The 16,955-nt window shown below is 42.6% G+C and overlaps 1 protein-coding gene across 2 annotated transcripts in view; it reads left to right on the top strand.

Moving 5' to 3' along the window:
* The window catches only part of LOC102985904 (carboxyl-terminal PDZ ligand of neuronal nitric oxide synthase protein), a 306,668-nt gene that overhangs the window by 250,283 nt on the left and 39,430 nt on the right, over positions 1–16,955 (top strand). For both annotated transcript variants that reach the window (XM_007109767.4, XM_007109768.4), the window contains exons 5-6: positions 3,024–3,132; positions 13,278–13,419. In XM_007109767.4, the coding sequence (XP_007109829.2) occupies positions 3,024–3,132; positions 13,278–13,419 (251 nt within the window). The remainder of the gene's footprint in view (positions 1–3,023; positions 3,133–13,277; positions 13,420–16,955) is intronic.

The raw sequence follows: 16,955 nt of genomic DNA, 5'->3' as shown, positions 1-16,955 counted from the left end.
ATGAAAAGGAACTAAATTGGGTCATTTGTAGAGGCGTGGATGGATCTAGAGACTGTCATACAGAGTGAAGTAAGTCAGAAAGAGGAAAACAAATATCGTATATTAACGCATATATGTGGAATCTAGAAAAATGGTACAGACGAACCGGTTTGCAAGGCAGAAATTAGAGACACAGATGTAGAGAACAAACGTATGGACACCAGTGTGGGAAAGGGGAGGGGGGTGGTGGTGAGATGAATTGGGAGATTGGGATTGACATATATACAGTAATATGTATAAAATAGATAACTAATAAGAACCTGCTGTATAAAAAAATAAAATTAAATTCCGAAAAAATAAATATAGAAATAAACATCATAGTATGAGATAACATGCTATGGTAAAGGTGAACCCAGGGGCATTCAGGAACTCAGACTTGGGGGCAGGGTGGGCAGGGAACGCTTCTCTGAATCAAGTCTTCAAGGATGCCAGAGGCGTCACAGCAGTTGCAAAGGCAGCCAGATGTATGCACCTGGTTCTGAAGGGCTATGTAGGTCAGGCTCCTGGAGAGAGATGAAAGCAGAAACATAGATACTCCATGCTGAGGAGTTTGGACTTGGTCTGAGGGCAGTAGGAAACCTTTGAAAGGTTTTTAGAAGGAAATACTAGGATGTAGTTTGTGTTTTCAGAAATACCACTTTGCTAGCAATATAGAGAGTGGCTTGGCAGTAGGTGAGGTAGGAAGCAGAGAGACACTAGGTGAGTTGCAAAATTCCAGGTGAACAGTAGGATCTGCAGACTAAGGCAGTACTGTGGGACTGAAGGAAAAATTATATCTCAGAGCCATGTCAAGGAGGTGGGCTGCAGAGAACTTGGTCATGAGTGACAGATATTGGAGAACAAGGGAGGAAGGAGTCAAAGGTGTTGCCCAGGTTTCTGGCTTGAGTGGACATGGCGCCCCTCATCGAGAGAGGGCTTGGGAGAAGGAAGGCCATGTTTGCCTGAGAATTACAGGGGAGATGATTAATTTAGTTGGGGAACGTGATGAATTTGAAGCTTGAGAAAAGATCAGGAGTGTGTGTCCAGAAGGACTGGCTGGATGGGCCTGGAGCTCAGGCAGGAGATGCTGAGGTGCAGTTGTTGACTTGTCCCTTCCGTGTTAGGAGGACACTTTGGCGTCATTAGAAGGATCGGGTACTCTGTGGGGCGGGCCCGATAATGTTAGATTAGCTTTTGTAGAAGCCATGTTAAACAAACATAATAACCTCTATTTCAGCATCGTTCAGAGTTGGTGGACACGTGAGATGAACTGAAATGACTTTTAGCAGAGTTCAGCAGAGAAGCTTTGGTCCCCAAGGTGAACTTGGATTTCTTCTGGGGATTGTTCTTCTCTCTGTATCACTTCTGTTTTGAAAGTCCCTCTCAGACTTCTTGGGGTCCTTGGTATGACTCTCAGTAAAAAGGCTACTTAGAGGCGATATCGGTAAGGAGAAGTAAAAAGCACTTTACTCATTTCATCTTCCCAATAACACTGCAAGGTGTCACTATTAAAAGTCCCATTTTACAGATAAGAAAACTGAGCCTCTGAGGGTTCCCTGGCTTACCTTATGGTAAGGGGCACAGTTGTGGATATGACTCTAAATCCTGTTCTCTCTGTACTGCACAGAAAGACTGACGCAGACATACCAGGCCTGTGAAATCCTGGGATGGAAAAGTTGTGTTTTCATTGAGGCAAAGATTCTGGGGGGAAATGATGTGTCCCCAGAGTGTTTATCAAGAGCAATACTTTCCTCAATGCTCAAATCAGTTCCTCTGATGTATCCCTGATACTCCCCTCCCCTGCCCCATGTTGATAGCACTCAGACTTGGTGGTTCTGGTGGTACCCTGTCCTAGGGCCACCTAAGAGTCAACCATTAGGGCCTTGCTTATAATTTTCCCCTTTTCCTGGCCTTTCCTCTGCCTCTACCCCCACCACCCACCCACAGCAGCCAGAGGGATTCTTTAGTCTAAAGCATCAGGAAGTCAATCCTCTGCTCAGAAGCCTCTAATGGCTTCTTGTCTCACTTGGAGTACAGCCCCTGACCTTCAAGGTCTCCTGTGTTCTGGCCTTTGATTGCTTCTCTGACCCTGTCACTGACCACACTCCCTTGACTTGAGCCACGCTGACCTTCTGGCCATTCCTTGAATGCTTAGAGCGCCTTATAAACACCACCTGGCTTTGAAACTTGCTGTTCCCACTTTGTGCACTGCTTTTGCCCACATAGTCCAGTGACTGGCACCCTCACATCATTAGGTCTTTGCCTCTCTTTGAGGCCTTCCTGCTAACCACCCTGTCTAAAACAGCAGCTCTGTCATGTTCTGTCCCTTATTTTTCTTCATGGCACTCATTTTCTATTTGTTTATTGATATCTCCTGAATATGAGCTCCATGAGTTCAGGGGCTTTATATGTTCTGTTGCTTGTTCCTCTGGCTGCTGGGATAGTGCCTGGCCCATGGTGTGTACTCAGGGAGATTGGCTGACTGATGGAATGAATACATGGAAGCTGTGGACTTGATGGAATGGGACAGAAAGTGAAGTCACTATAACCGAGGGACCTACAATAATGAAACAGAGTGTCTCCCAATGTGGTTAGCATTGCTGGTTCCCTAAGTCTCCTCATTTGGAGGTAACTGTGAACAGGTATTAGGAAGCCTCCCCACATTTCCCTGGCTTAGATGCAGATTTATTGCTCTGATAAGGATGGGAATGATTTTTTCCTTTTAACATACAAGTTGCCAGGACAGATTTACTAGCGATAGTGTGGGGTCCATGTCCTACCTGTGTTCACCCTTTCACATCTGGAGGTCACTCACTGGAATGTCAGTGTTTGTGGAGCCCATGGAAAGTGCCTCCTGCATTGTGGCTTTCATAGGAAGAAAGCTTTCTCTCGGGACTTGACTTGAGTGAGCTCTGTCTGTAGAGTGTCCTTAAACAGAGGTTTCCTCATTGGAGATTTGAACCTAATGCCATTTTCAGTGCATTTTTCTGTTGTTCTTCCTGTAGGATCTTCTACGTCTCTCACGATTCCCAAGACTTGAAGATCTTCAGCTATATTGCTCGAGATGGTGCCAGCAATATCTTCAGGTGTAACGTCTTTAAATCCAAGAAGAAGGTAAAGGGGCTGTCATCTCTTATTTTCCTCTGATGGAACCGGAGTACTCCTAACATTGACCCATCTCCCTGTTGATAGAGAGGCAAGATTTGGAGGTGGCTATTTTAGTGCAAGATATGGGGGAACTCTCTCACTAGTCGGTCATTGCTTCTATATAATGCAATTCTCTTTTAGTTTCATTTGAACTTTGTACTTAGTTTTATGCGAACCACTGGAGAGATCTTGACCATTGGTTAAGGGCTCTGCAACAGGAGTAGGCAGACAGCTCCAGGAGTGGTGCTCACCTTGATGTGCGGTAGAAAAGAAGATCGCCGCTAGCTAAGGTGACCCTTCATCATAATTCTATGTACTGTTCAGTGGCCTACAAACATGATCTAGTTAGATTTTGTGATGTTGGTTGTCCTGGATGATTATTCTGTAACCATCCTTTATGTGTAGTAACCTTGATGCTTGAGTAAATGCAACTTTTGCAATTCTGTAGAGGCGTGCTTCCTCTCTATCATTCCTCCAGGAGTCTAACACACAAAACTGGGGTTTTGGAAACGTGGGCTCTAGCCCCTCTTCTCCCCCAGAACTCTGAATGATGTTATGAGGGTCAGTATCCCCCATGGATCTCAGTTTCCTTGTCTATAAAATGAGGAGGAAAGTCAAAACCAGCATTTCTTAAAATGTATCCTGTAAAACATTTACCATCCAAAATGTTTCATGTTAAAATTATTCAATTTAAATGTGCTGGGAAGTCCTAAAGTCAGAGAAATTCCTTTAATGCAGCATTTCTCAAACTGAATTGGCCATGGAATCATATTTTTTCCATGTATAAGTGTTAATATCCTGGGAGCTACTTTACTATAGAGGTGACTTTGGAAAACACTATTTGTGTCTGAAAGGTCCCTTGCAGGTGTGGAATGGTAAGGTCCCAACCATTCTAGACACAAACCACTAACCCTGGCTTTCTATGAGGACTCCTTCCAAATTCTCTCCTGCTTGTCCCTTCTTTGATGCTATGTGATATATTAATGCATCTTATGCCTAAGACATCTTTAATAGATTTGCAGGTACCTTGCCAAGTGGGGATAATAAGAATAAAAACGTGACAGGGTCAAGATTTACTATTATATATGTCCTGTCCCCCACCCTAGCTCCATAAAGAGAATTATACTTTGCTGATTTAGCCTCTTCCTCTAAGGAGATTTGTGCCCTTACCCAAGCCTTTTAATGCAAATCATGGAATTGGATAGAAAGAGCTAGAACCGGAAAGGTAGAAGGCAAAAGGGGCAAGTTGCCAGATTTCACTTTTAGATAATAGTACATTTGAGAGGAAAAAAGTGAAAGTGGGGTGCAGTTGAGCTGCATATTAAAGAACTGATAGAAAGATTAGGAAGGAGAGGGAGAGAAAAACCAGAGGGGTTGGAGATGAGAATTTAGGGCTTGGGAGACTGAAAAGCACTTGTGTGGCTTTGAGGTGTAGTGGATCTAGGGAGGAGAGGAAAGGAAATACAAAGTGTTCCTGAGACTTATGAATTGGATCGTCTGTAATGGTCTTTCACAGATACAACTAAAGACTAGGATTCCCTTTAATTCATTTTGAGTGTTCCACTTTACATCTGACTTTAGTTTTCTCCAGAGACTGGACCGTGTGGACCTTGGAATTTATTAAAGTTACACATGGCACATTTTAATTTACAAAGTGCTTTAATATTTAATCTTATTTGATCCTTGCAAAAACCTACGTGAAGAAGTTAAGACAGGTAATTTTCATGCCCAATTTTACGGTAAGTAAATTTAAATTGAGGCTCAGAGAGATTAAATGACTTGCCCAAGGTCCCATGAATAGGCATTGGCTAGAATCAGGGAGACATGCAGAACAAAAGGATTTTGAGCAGGAAACCTAGGTAAAGGAGATGGTTATATTTGCTTTGCCATCCAATCTAGTGTAGCAATGCAAACTCAGTGGGGTCGTCCAGTTCTTCTGCCAAAACCTGAGTCTAAGAACAATGCCCATTGGAACTTTGATCTTGAAGCGAAGGACAGAATTAAGTTCTTATTACCCAATGACAAAGGAGTAGTCATCTGGTTCCCTATCATATCAGTGTTTTCCATGTTTCATCGCTCTCAGAGCTAATCCTGATCTCTGGCTCTTTTATTTTCTATATCCCTTTTACCCTCACCTACTGAGACTGTAACTCTTCAGAGCTGGTTCTCAGGCCCTTTGCTGGCCTGTAGCCATGCAGCTGAAGGAATTGTTTCCAGACAGCCTGGGCTGTGAGCCCTGTTGCCGCTGAACTATAGGTGGAAGGGCTAGTTTCCAAGCCAGGAAAGAGAAGTGAATTAATCGTTCAGCAAAGGAAGCACAGTTGGGGAGGGGTGGGGAACATGTCTGCAAGGTTTTGCACGCTTATCCTGGTTAGTCTCCAGATCTGGTGATTTACTTTCTTGTAAAGCCCTTCTGGTTTGGAGAGATAATAGTTAGCTTGGGAAGGAGTTTTAATTGGCACGTGATAGGAATACTTAAGAGGCGAGGGGGAAAGGACTAAATACTCTGAGTATAAGTGTCTTGCAGGGATGTTTCTGGGTTGTTGGAGGTCAGTATGGTGGTCTCTTGACTGGAAGCTAGCGGACCTGGGTGTTCTCCAGAGCCCTTGTGTTGATTATAGCGTAGAAAAACCTTGTATGAGCTCCTTGCTATGTCAAGGCTTGGTTATTGCTGTTCACATCACATCATGTCCCGAGTGGGTACTCATGGCACATTTCCCATGACAGGCTTCTCATGTGGGTCATCCTTACCTTACAGTTCACCATGGGGAACAGGATTGTCTCTTCTGTTGGGAGAGAACATGGGTCAGGTGTCTCAACTTGCCTGGTAGAGGACCTCCCTGTACCTCGCTCCCAGCGCAGTTGTTATTCTATACCCATGGATCTTCCTTTAGTTACCTATATAGCCAATGTGGTTCTCATCTTGGGGACTTTAATCTTGAGCTGATTTTTTTTCAGCTGGGCTTTCATCAGAAGTTAGATAGCAGAATATTTCAGGAAGATAACATACTACTGGCTATTCATCTGTTAGTCTAGATTTTCCATGTTTTAGCCTTATATTAAGTCAAATGATATCCAATCAGTTTTGGTTACTTGCTATGTGCTCATGACTGTTCTAGACTCTTTATATGAATTATCTTACTTCATTCCCTCAGCAGCCCTGTGAGGTGTAGGTACTGTCATGCTCTTCACCTTATGGATGGGAAAATGGAGACTTAAAGGACATAATTCATAATGAGTGGTGGAGTCAGAAATGAACCCAGAAAGTCTGACTCTGGAGCTCATCTTTTTAACCACTGCATTATATTATCTTCATCAGGAAGTTGCATAACTGAGGAGTAGCTTTGTTCTCCAAGACCTACCTGTAACCGGATTCTACTGTAATTGTTACTGGGGTATGAAGAGCTCCTTAACTCTGAATGGCCCAAGTCTCTTTGACATAGATTTTCCTTTTTTTCTCTTAGTATCTTTGTTTGGTCAATATTGACTCTGTTTTACAGTGGGAGAAAGAAAGGGCCCAGGGATGTAAATTACCATTGGTCGCACAGTGAGTCAACATTGCCACTGAGATAAAAACCTAGCTTCCTGCTTCCTAGTCCAGAGCTTTGGCCACTTAACTCTGTTACACAAAGTTCATAAGAGATACATGAGCCTCTCTGGATTTGAGTTTCTCCAGCCACCAAATGAGATGAAAGGCATCTCGGGAATGCGGTTTTTTGTATGTGGAGTGAGGTGGTCTTCAGGAAACAAGTTTTGTGTGACTGGGAAGGATCACCAGGATTGTACTGGGGAGATCCCAGCACTATTCAGACTAGTGCCAGAAAGGAAGGGTAGGAGAGGGTCTTTTCCTTGCCCAGAGCATTGGAGACATTTCCTAATAACACGGCTTTCCTGTTTCTCCTCCTTAGGGGATATAATGACAGTATTCATTTGCAAGGCCTTTTGACTCCTGTGAAGCCTCTGTGTGGTCTCTTGACCTCTCCAGTGGAGTAGCTGTCCCACTCCTGTCATTTTCTCCCAGCCCCAGGAGGATGTGGCTGTCTGCCCTGATTACGTGTGACTGTACTTATTAGCGCATCAGTGCATGAAGTGTTGGTAATTAACAGGTGCCACAGGAATCTCCCCATTATCTTCATGAAATTGTTCTGCCTGCAATCACAGCTCAGTTGGTTTGGGTTAGGAGAAGTCATTTCCTCCTATAATGCTGTCACCATCAGATTAGGGGCCACAGTGGAGAAGTTTAGCTGTCCTTAAGAGCTTGCAATGGATTTTGAATGATGATGTCAGTCATGTGCTAAAGAATAAGTCACTTTTCTGGCCAAGCTCAAGAAATGGAGGAGAGATATGTCCTAAATTTAGGGAAGCAACCTCTTTTTTTTTATATCTTAAATGTTGAGGTGGGGTTGGGTTGGGAAGTCAAAAATATAGAAATCATGTCTCAGAACTGATCTAGTCCAAACCTCTCTGTTAATGGAGAGGAAATCAGTACCTGGAAAAGTGAATTAACTTGGCCATGGTCACCTAGCTGGTTACTGACAGTATTAAGTTTATAACTTGACCTTCTTTTCTCTATGGTACTGTGGTTCATGGACTAGCAGAGTACAAGGGAAAACCCAGCAGCCCATTGGAAATTGTAAGGTCCACTATCTCCTGTCAATGTTGAAAGTCATACCCACTTTGAAACTAAACTTTCCCCATAGTAGCAATATTCTAGTGTCCAAGGCATTGCCTTGATCAAATTATATGATCAAGGCCATTAAAGAACCTGTTAGACAGAAACCTAATCCATCTCCCATTTCAGAGGCTTAGTTTGTTGGATCCTCCTCTATGTAGAATTCCAGATATATTTTCTTGCTTCAGCATTGCAGATTCTGTAGATTGAGATCATTTGGTAGATATAAGCTTAAATCTTTTACTAAGGTTCAAAAAACACATTAAAGAAACGTGACCTTCAGCTCTATTTTTGTTGAGATTCTGTGCTGGTTAAGGTCAAGAGTGGGGCACTGTACTTTCTTGCTGTGGTAGATGAAAAGAATTATAAACCTGTGAGTTGTCCTAGAACTGACTTACTGGGCTGCAGTTCCTTAGAATTCAGAAGCACTTGGCAGATAAATCTCAAGTTCCCAGGAGATACAGGGTGGCGGAGGAGGGGGATGTACACTGGAGTAGAAAGCTAAGTTTACACTAAGAAAGGCTAAGTAGACTAAGAAAGACACTTACTTGTAAGAAGTGTGCCCCCAGTCTTCTCTTCATTCTCTGTCATTGTCCTCATCATCATCTTCATCATCATGTACACCTTGCATTTTGAGCTTCTTCTATTCACTTTCCTTACTCATCTGATGACTCCTCTGCTCGCTGCAACTAGAGAAAGCCCTCATGCAGCAACGAAGACCCAACGCAGCCATAAATAAATAGATAGATAGATAGATAGATAGATAGATAAATAAAAATTAAAAATAAAAAAACCTAGTAAATTCCAGAGAATGACCATATCCCGGAGCTGGAAAAGGCTGCGTTCCCAACATGCTAATTATTTGCTCTCCTTCATACCTGGCTATCTTCACAACTTTAAAGCCCCAGTTTGATTTGCAAAGGTCAGGAGGTATGAGCATCTGCTTCGTGATGACCTGTGGGGCCCGATGGAATGGGTTCTTCTTAAAACTTCTCCCTCTTGAGTTAGGTATGGTTTATTAAAATAAGTTCCAGCATGTGTGATTCCTGCATTCTGAGGTGCAGGCAGAATCAGTGTTCTTGCTTAGAAGGCCGGAAGGCCCAGTTACCACGTGGGGTAGGCCTGGCAGGCAGGGGCCAGCATGACCATGCAGGGAGAAGATGGCACCAGTGAGGGGGAGGGACAGCCCCTGCCAGGTGCAGGCTGGCCCTCCTAGCCACCTTCAAGTAATGTTCCCCAACAAGGTCCTTATGTAGAATCTTCTAAAAGTAAACTTTTTACTGGTGAAGGAAGGGGAGCCTGAAAGGTCAAGAGCCCTCTGAATTCACATAGCCATTTGTGAGAGAATTAGGAGCCACCTAGCCTATTCTAACTGCTAGAGTGGTGAGTGGGAAGGGCTGTTCTTTTACATATATATAATCATTCTGTAAAGCAGATAGAGTAGCTTGATTATGTTTTCAAGTGTGGAGAGCTCTTCATAAAACATGCTACTGTGTCCTTTTACTGTGAATGGAAATACAGCCTTCACATTAAACAGGAGTGAAGGATAAATCAAAATGAAATCATTTAGCACTGAATGTGCCAATGTAGAACTCTTACTCAACAGTTTCCTCACAGCAGAAACCTTCATACCAGCTCAGACCAAAGATGATTTGGCCCAGTTCTTCTCTGTTGCTATGGGGACAGAGAGATGATGGCTTTAGCCCTTTTGATGCTAACATACCTACATAAGAGGCAGTTCCCTTCATGTCTTCACGTTTCTATTATTGATAAAGTAAGCCTAGCCTTTCCTGAACTACTGTTTGTTTTATGTCTTAATTCCCCTTTGGTGCAGTGAATTCCATATTCAGAATAAAACATTTCTTGAGCACTTGGTATATGCCAAGCACTGTGGGAGGTGCTCTCACATATGTTAGCCATGTATTTATTCCTCTGTGTGGTGGAGGAGAGGCTATACACATCAGTGATTCACTTTTCCGTTGAAGTTAGAGATGTTCTGCAGAACAGCTCTGGTAAAGGGGGCTAGGAAGGAAATGGGAGGCCAGGGAGGTGGGAATCATTTCTAATATAGGAAAGTCAGGACCAGTGAACCCTAAGTCTGCATTTTCTACTTTTTCAGGGGAATCAGATAGAGGTGAGGGTCAATTGCTTGTCCTAGTAAATGTACTAAAATATGAAAATGAGACACGGAGAGTACAAATATTAAGCATTAAGACCAGCCACTTCCTTACGACCGTTTTGGGCTTGTACATAGTTGGTTGAAACCGGTGGGTGTGTGTCATACATTTGTCCTTGATGAAGGTGGCAGAATAGAGATTTGAGCTGGGTTCCAGGTTCTTCAGATGCTCAGTCCTGTGTGTATCCCATCATCCGCAGTTAGTGTGTGATGCATGAGAAATGCCAGGTCCTCTGAAAAGTCATTTCCCACCAGCTATATCCTCATACTTAAATCGGAGTGTTTCCTCCCAAAGAGAAGTTTAGAGATCCTGTCCTTTCCCCTGTTAATTCCTTAGACTCAGGGATACTTGAGTCCCTTTCATTTTTTAATATTATCTTAAAAGTTAGTTAAGGGAGGTATCTGTGACTTACAGAGTTGGGGGGATTTGTAACATGTCCTCCTTAGGAGAACCTGAGATTTTGTAGCAACGGATGTGGTAGTAAATTTGGAATTTTCTGTGTGAGTATATATTTTTAAGAGGGAAACTGGGTCTGTACTCTGGTAATAATACAACTGGGAAAAGACTAACTCAGCCTTTGCAGATACTTATGCAGTATGATTTATCTGGGTTAATTTATGGAAGATAAGGAAGTAATGGAATTAAATATGGAATCTCTACATATCATTTAGACTTACCATATTTTATTTCTAGACCTCCCAAATTTGTCCTTTTCTGCCTCTTGTAAAGATGTGTAAGAGAGCAAAATTTCCGAAAGTCAGAAGAAGGGAAAAGGGGAAAGGCTCTGTGTAATGGACACTGGCTATATTTGGTAGGTAGAATATAGCATCTCTAAGGTTTGGTAAACTGGTAGTAAGCTTTGCTGTAAAAGATTAACCACAGGCAGTCTGCTCTTATTCTCATAAAGAGAATAAGTCACAACAGATCTAAGGAGGCCTGGGGGAAGAACACTTTTGAGTGGAACAGGATCTTCTTTTTCACCTGAGGGTTGAGCTTCCCGGCTCAGCCTCCTCATCAGAGCACAGCTTGCTTGCCAAAGGAGATGTGAAAGATATGCTTGGCCTGGATTGGTTAGGGACTGTGCCCTCTAAATGACACTTTTTAAATGTATTTTGGGAGTGAGAAAGGTGGGAGCTTCTAGCTTAAGACTGGTGCCTGCTACTCCTCAACTTCCAGCTCAGACAGAGCAGTTATCTCTTAGATAGTACAAACGTGTGGTGTGAGAAGGGGCCCAAGCCTGACCTTTGGTAAACAGGAGGAAGTTAAGGTTGGATGTACAGGACAGAGGCTCTGATCCACCACTGAGTGATGGGGGATCCCACAGAAGTTACTCATCTCTTCTTGCCTCACTTAAAGTTCTCATCATCCAGACACGTCAGGACGTTCCAAGTGAGAGATCCGTTAAGAACATCCCTGGAGTTCGCATCATGGGCGAAGAGAGGTTTGAGCGCTAAGGCGGTCATTTCTAGGAAGTGGTCTGAGGGACATCAGGAGGAGTAGAAGTAGACTGAGATCTGAAGTAGGCCTATGAGGACGATTGGCCAAGATGCCTTTTCATCTTAACATGAATACTCTGGCCTGAAATGAAAAGGGGGAACACAGAAGTAATGCCAGGCTTGAGGAAATAGTAAGGGTAGCGACTTGGGGACTTACACCTAGCAGAGAGTGAATTAGAGCAGTAGTTCCATACATGGGATCCAAGGCCCTTAGGGTTGCATGCAGATAGTAATGGAGAAATATGAGCTAATTTCGATATTATGAATAGCGTAAATGAATCATACATTTATCCTCAACAAGGCCTTACAGGCTTATCAAAACGTTGGACTCAGGCTTCCCTGGTGGCGCAGTGGTTGAGAATCCGCCTGCCGATACAGGACATGGGTTCATGGCCCGGCCCGGGAAGATCCCACATGCCGCGGAGCGGCTGGGCCCGTGAGCCATGGCCACTGAGCCTGTACGTCCGGAGCCTGTGCTCCGCAGCGGGAGAGGCCACAGCAGTGAGAGGCCCGCGTACTACAAAAAAAAAAACCCCAAAACAAAAACAAACAAAAAAAAAACATTGGACTCTGCATTTGTCTATAATTGCATTGGTTTGCTGATGAGAAGCTCTCCTTGGATGTTACCTTGGGGTTTTTTAAATGTGCTGGGTGAACTGATGGTGTCATTAGGTAGTCACAACTGACCTGAAGTCAGATCATCCAAGATGTGATTAATCTTAGACTCAAGGCATAGAGTGACAGCCACAGTTAAATGCAGTGCAGCCTGTGGTAGCAGAGTGTTTGTGGACCACTGGTGTAAAAAGAGAAGTGACCTAAGCTTTCCCAGCCTGAGCTCTTAAACTCTGCATAGCTCTCACTGAAGTCATTCAGTGAGTCTTTGAAAGAATGTGAAAGCAGACCGATTATCAAATTATAATCAGTTATCCAGTTAGAAGACCATGCCCTGAAAACCTTGCATGTGGTTTTTCCTCATGGCCTATGTGGGCCACTTGAGACTCCTTCCAGGAACAGGCTCTTTTGTCCTGTCTCCTGCTGTCCTAGTAATGGAATACTGGGAGCTAGGGTTAAGCTCAGTGCTTGGGCAGTTAGAAGAAGAGGTTAAATAGCAAGAAAAAAGAAAGAAAGAAAAGAAAAAAAAAAAAAAGAAAGGAAGGAAGTAGCCAAAGAATGGACCCAGTGAGAGACATCTTTAGAGCAAGGCTGGGAAGCTCACCTTAGATACTGTTGGCTGCCAGTGGTGTTCCAGGGAACTTGGACTCGAGGCCTCAGCTGGTTCTGCTGTTTAGACCATGGCTTCTCAACCCTTGGTCTGCAGGAACACCAGGGAAACTCACCGCTTCCAGCAGAAAAAAAAAAAGATGGCTGAGTTACTCTAAGTGTGATGAACCCATGGAACATTTGATAATGGTTGGCAAAGAATTCTGAAGCATATCAACCACTTTTGTCAAACTTGGGAGGCGGAATTGGGCTAAGTCCAGAATTGGGATGTTTGCTATCTGTCCATTCAGTTGACTGATTGTTTCAGAACTGTGGTGACAATTTCTATTTTCTGGAGTATTTCAGGAAGGCAAAATGTCTTTGCATTCTTCTTTGTGAGTATGTGCACATCCAAACAACATTAGGTTTTTCCATCTCTTTCCTTTGCTGGCTTCATGGGTTTCTGTCTGCATGCCTCTTGCACGTCCTATCCCACCTCGGCCCTTCTTGTGTCCTTATAGAGGGTATCCACATCCTCCCTTCTCTCCTTTCCTTTCTCCTTCCCAGAGCCAAGCTATGCGAATCGTCCGGACGGTGGGGCAGGCCTTTGAGGTCTGCCACAAGCTGAGCCTACAGCACACGCAGCAGAATGCCGATGGCCAGGAAGACGGGGAGAGTGAGAGGAACAGCAACAGCTCGGGGGACCCAGGTAGGTCACTGCTGTGGGTATGGATGGACAGGCAGGTAGACACACGGCGTGGGGCGGTGGAAGTGAACGGTGGCCCAGGAATGGGGATGTTCAGGTGGGGAGCAGTCTGGTTTTAATCTTGAGCCAATCCCCAAAGGAAGCCTGTTTCCTCCTGGTTCACAGATTCAGAGTGTGGGGCTATTTCGCCGACTGGGTGACTTCCTCCGGAGAGGTGGGGAGAAGACAGGCAAAAAGATTGAGAGGATTGGTCAGATAATCAAAGATATCTTTGGGATATTTCAGCCCAGCGAACAGTCCTAAGGATCAGCTTATCCTGGCTAGATTTTTGGACTCTGAAAAATAAATTTCTTCTGAAAACAATTTCCTCCACATTCAGATTCAATTGTCTCCCCTCCTCCATCTTACCAGGACCAAGTCCTTAACTCTGAGAGTCCTCAGGAAACACATTTTAAAGGTAGAGCTTTTTATGCTACCAAGTCAGACCCCAAAGAAAATTATCAGTTCACTTAAAAAACATTTGATTTTCTCCGTTTCTCTCTATATTCCAAATTTTCTTTAAGGAATGCGTGTTACTTTTATAACAGAAAATTAAAGATATTTAAACTATCAAACAAAGAAGCATTTAAACTGGATATCAGGAAACACATTTTAAAGGTAGAGCTTTTTATGCTACCAAGTCAGACCCCAAAGAAAATTACCATACAAAGGCACCTTCATAAAACAAATTAGAAAGAAGATAATTACAGTTATCTAAGTAGGTTTTTTTTCCTATTTCTAAATTCTATAGTTTTATGAACCGTCAGTATGGACCTTATTCCAATATCTCTAATCTTCAAGTCTCATTAAAAGTCAGGAGTAAGACAAAGGTGTCTTTTATCATCTCTATAATCTAACAGTAAATGTGGGGGGGAAAGTATGAGTATTGGGCAAAAAGTTAATATTGTTTATACATTTTTATGTGGAAACCCATGAAAATAAACTGAAAGCTATTAGAAATAAAAGAATTTAGTTAAAGAGGTGAGGTCCAATAAATACATATGGATAACTATGGTTTTCTATTCCAACAGCAACCAGTTGGAAGTCATAGTGGAAGAAAATATCCACTAAAATAGCAATTTAAAAAGATAAAATGCCTATGAATAATCATAATAAAACATATATGTTTTATATGAAGAAAATCATAAACAATTGGAAAGTTCTTGGTTGGGAAATCTCAACATCATAAAAATGTTAATTCTCCTTACATTAATCTATAAATTTTACAATACAAATTTTTAACAGCAAAGTAGGCACCTTGGTAAGCTATCATATTCAAAACTTGTGGGATACAGATAAAAGAGTGCTCAGAGGAAAATCAAAGGCTTAATTATTTACATTAATAGATGATCAATCATGAAAATCAAATTAATTAAACATTCAATTCAAGAAGTTAGAAAATAGCAAAGGAAATCTTATACTGCAAAAGGCATTATTGCAAAGTGGTGAAGAGTAGAGACTCTTGGTTTACATTCTAGCTGCAGTGGTCACTGGCTGTGTGATTTTGGGCAAGTTCCATAACCTCTCTGTGCCTTAGTTTCCTCTTTTGGAAAAAATAGAAATAACGATAGTGCCTATCTCATAGAATTTTTGTGTTGATTAGATGAGCAGATACATTTCAAATGCTGAGTCTGGTGCTTGGCACATGGTAAACACCAAATACATGTTAGCTATTATTATTTTAAAATATGGGAAAAAACAAGAATAAAAAAAAATCCTGGAAGAGATGAGTGATGACAGAGGAGTGGCTTTCCAGGCACAGAAACATATTATAAAGCTATAATAGGTAAAACTGTGCTGATGCATGAATAAGTGCGTGAATAGATCAGAACAGAAAGCTCAGAAATAAACCCAGACACACATGTTGACATAGTGTGTGATAAAGGTAGAATCCCTATGGAGAAAAATGTGGAAATCATTAATTTTGAAAATTCACATGCTTTGACCCCCAAATTACCCTCAAATTCCCTTCAAAGAATTCATGTTAAGGGTAAACCCATACATGTGTGAAATAATGCATACATAAAGTTACATAAGCAAAGAATTTGTTGTAAAAGCAAAAAATCGGAAATAGCAAGAGGGGATTTTAAAATAAATTATGGTTGCAAATAATGGGATATTACACAGAGTTGGTGTACTCTATGAACTGATAAAAAGTCATCTCCAAGATATTTTGTTGAATTAAAAAAAAATTAAGGTGTAGAACTGTGGATATGATACGCTACCAATTATATTGTAGAAAAATATATACGTGTAAATGAAAGTGTGTATGTATATATGTATATATACATATACACATGAAACCATATATGTGCATATACACATGAAACCATATATGTGCCTACTCTGCATAGAACATCTCCAGAATGATACACAAGACACTGGTAACTGTGGTTCATTCTGGAAAAAGGAATTAGGTGGCGATAGTGGGAGAAGGATGTACTTTTCATTATACCAGACCTATAGCTGGCCATGTTGCTCAGAGAACAGAAGCTGATCTGCTCACTTCTGAACTGGAGGATTTGCCCTCAGAGCTGCTAGCTGGAAAAGATTGATACCTTTACATTATTAACTGTTCTTTGGTAATGGCCTGCTCCCTTGTTGGTGGAGAATCATAGCTGAGCCTCAGAGGCTTTCAAACCCACGGTACCACTAGCAGCCAGGATGCACATATACAAAGAAATTCCAATCAAAAGTAAAGGGCATTGTCTCTGGTGAAGCCATTTATTCCTGGAGTGAAAGGGGTTGGACATAGGAAGGTTACCTAGAGGTTGAGTGTTTGAATTGTGTTCTTATCACAGAACTCCTGTCTGAGGAGCTTGATCTAGCCTCCGAGCACCTAATCAGTACTAACTTCTCAGCCATTTGCTAAAGAGGTCAGGATGGTATGGTTTGGCCTTTTGGAGAGAAGAGCTGGATAGCATTTCATATAGACTATTCTGAGGGGTAGGTCTTCTTTCCCTCCTGCAGTGGGGAGCTACTCCTTCCTTCCCCTTCTAGACCCTGCAGGGGTCTTCTGGGTGGGGGTGGGTTGATATGTTTTCCCGTGATACTAGGAAGGATTCTCTCTGGGGGTGAGTAGAGATTCCAGTAGGGATCCCTTCCTATCCTTTTCTCTGTCTTGTCTTCCCCCACTCCTCCCCTAGCACCCTGAGTGTATCTTGTACCCTCCAGCCGTTGTCAGTGCTGTTCTGTGGTTCCCGCATTTACCCCAGGCAGCCATTCTACTCATCCTTCACTATCCTGTCTTCTGGGAAGCCTGCCTTCCAGCTTCCACTGTCCCATTCTCTTCCTTTCCCCTTCCCGAAAATTTAAACACTTTTTTCCTCTAGGTTCCTATGTTCCTTTCGCTCCTGGCTATTGCTGTTAACATTAGCATTTTGCCCACTCTCTACCAGATACATAGTGTCCTCCTGTCTTCGGTAGAGTGCAAGCTCTGGGAGGGTAGGGACTGTTCCTGGCATAATAAATACTTGTTGAATAAACTGATAAACATGGTC

The sequence above is a fragment of the Physeter macrocephalus genome, chromosome 4 (genome assembly GCF_002837175.3).
Source record: "Physeter macrocephalus isolate SW-GA chromosome 4, ASM283717v5, whole genome shotgun sequence".
NCBI classification, from domain to species: Eukaryota; Metazoa; Chordata; class Mammalia; order Artiodactyla; family Physeteridae; genus Physeter; species Physeter macrocephalus.
The sequence above is the reverse complement of the archived record's forward strand: the minus strand, read 5'-3'. Positions and strand labels throughout refer to the sequence as shown.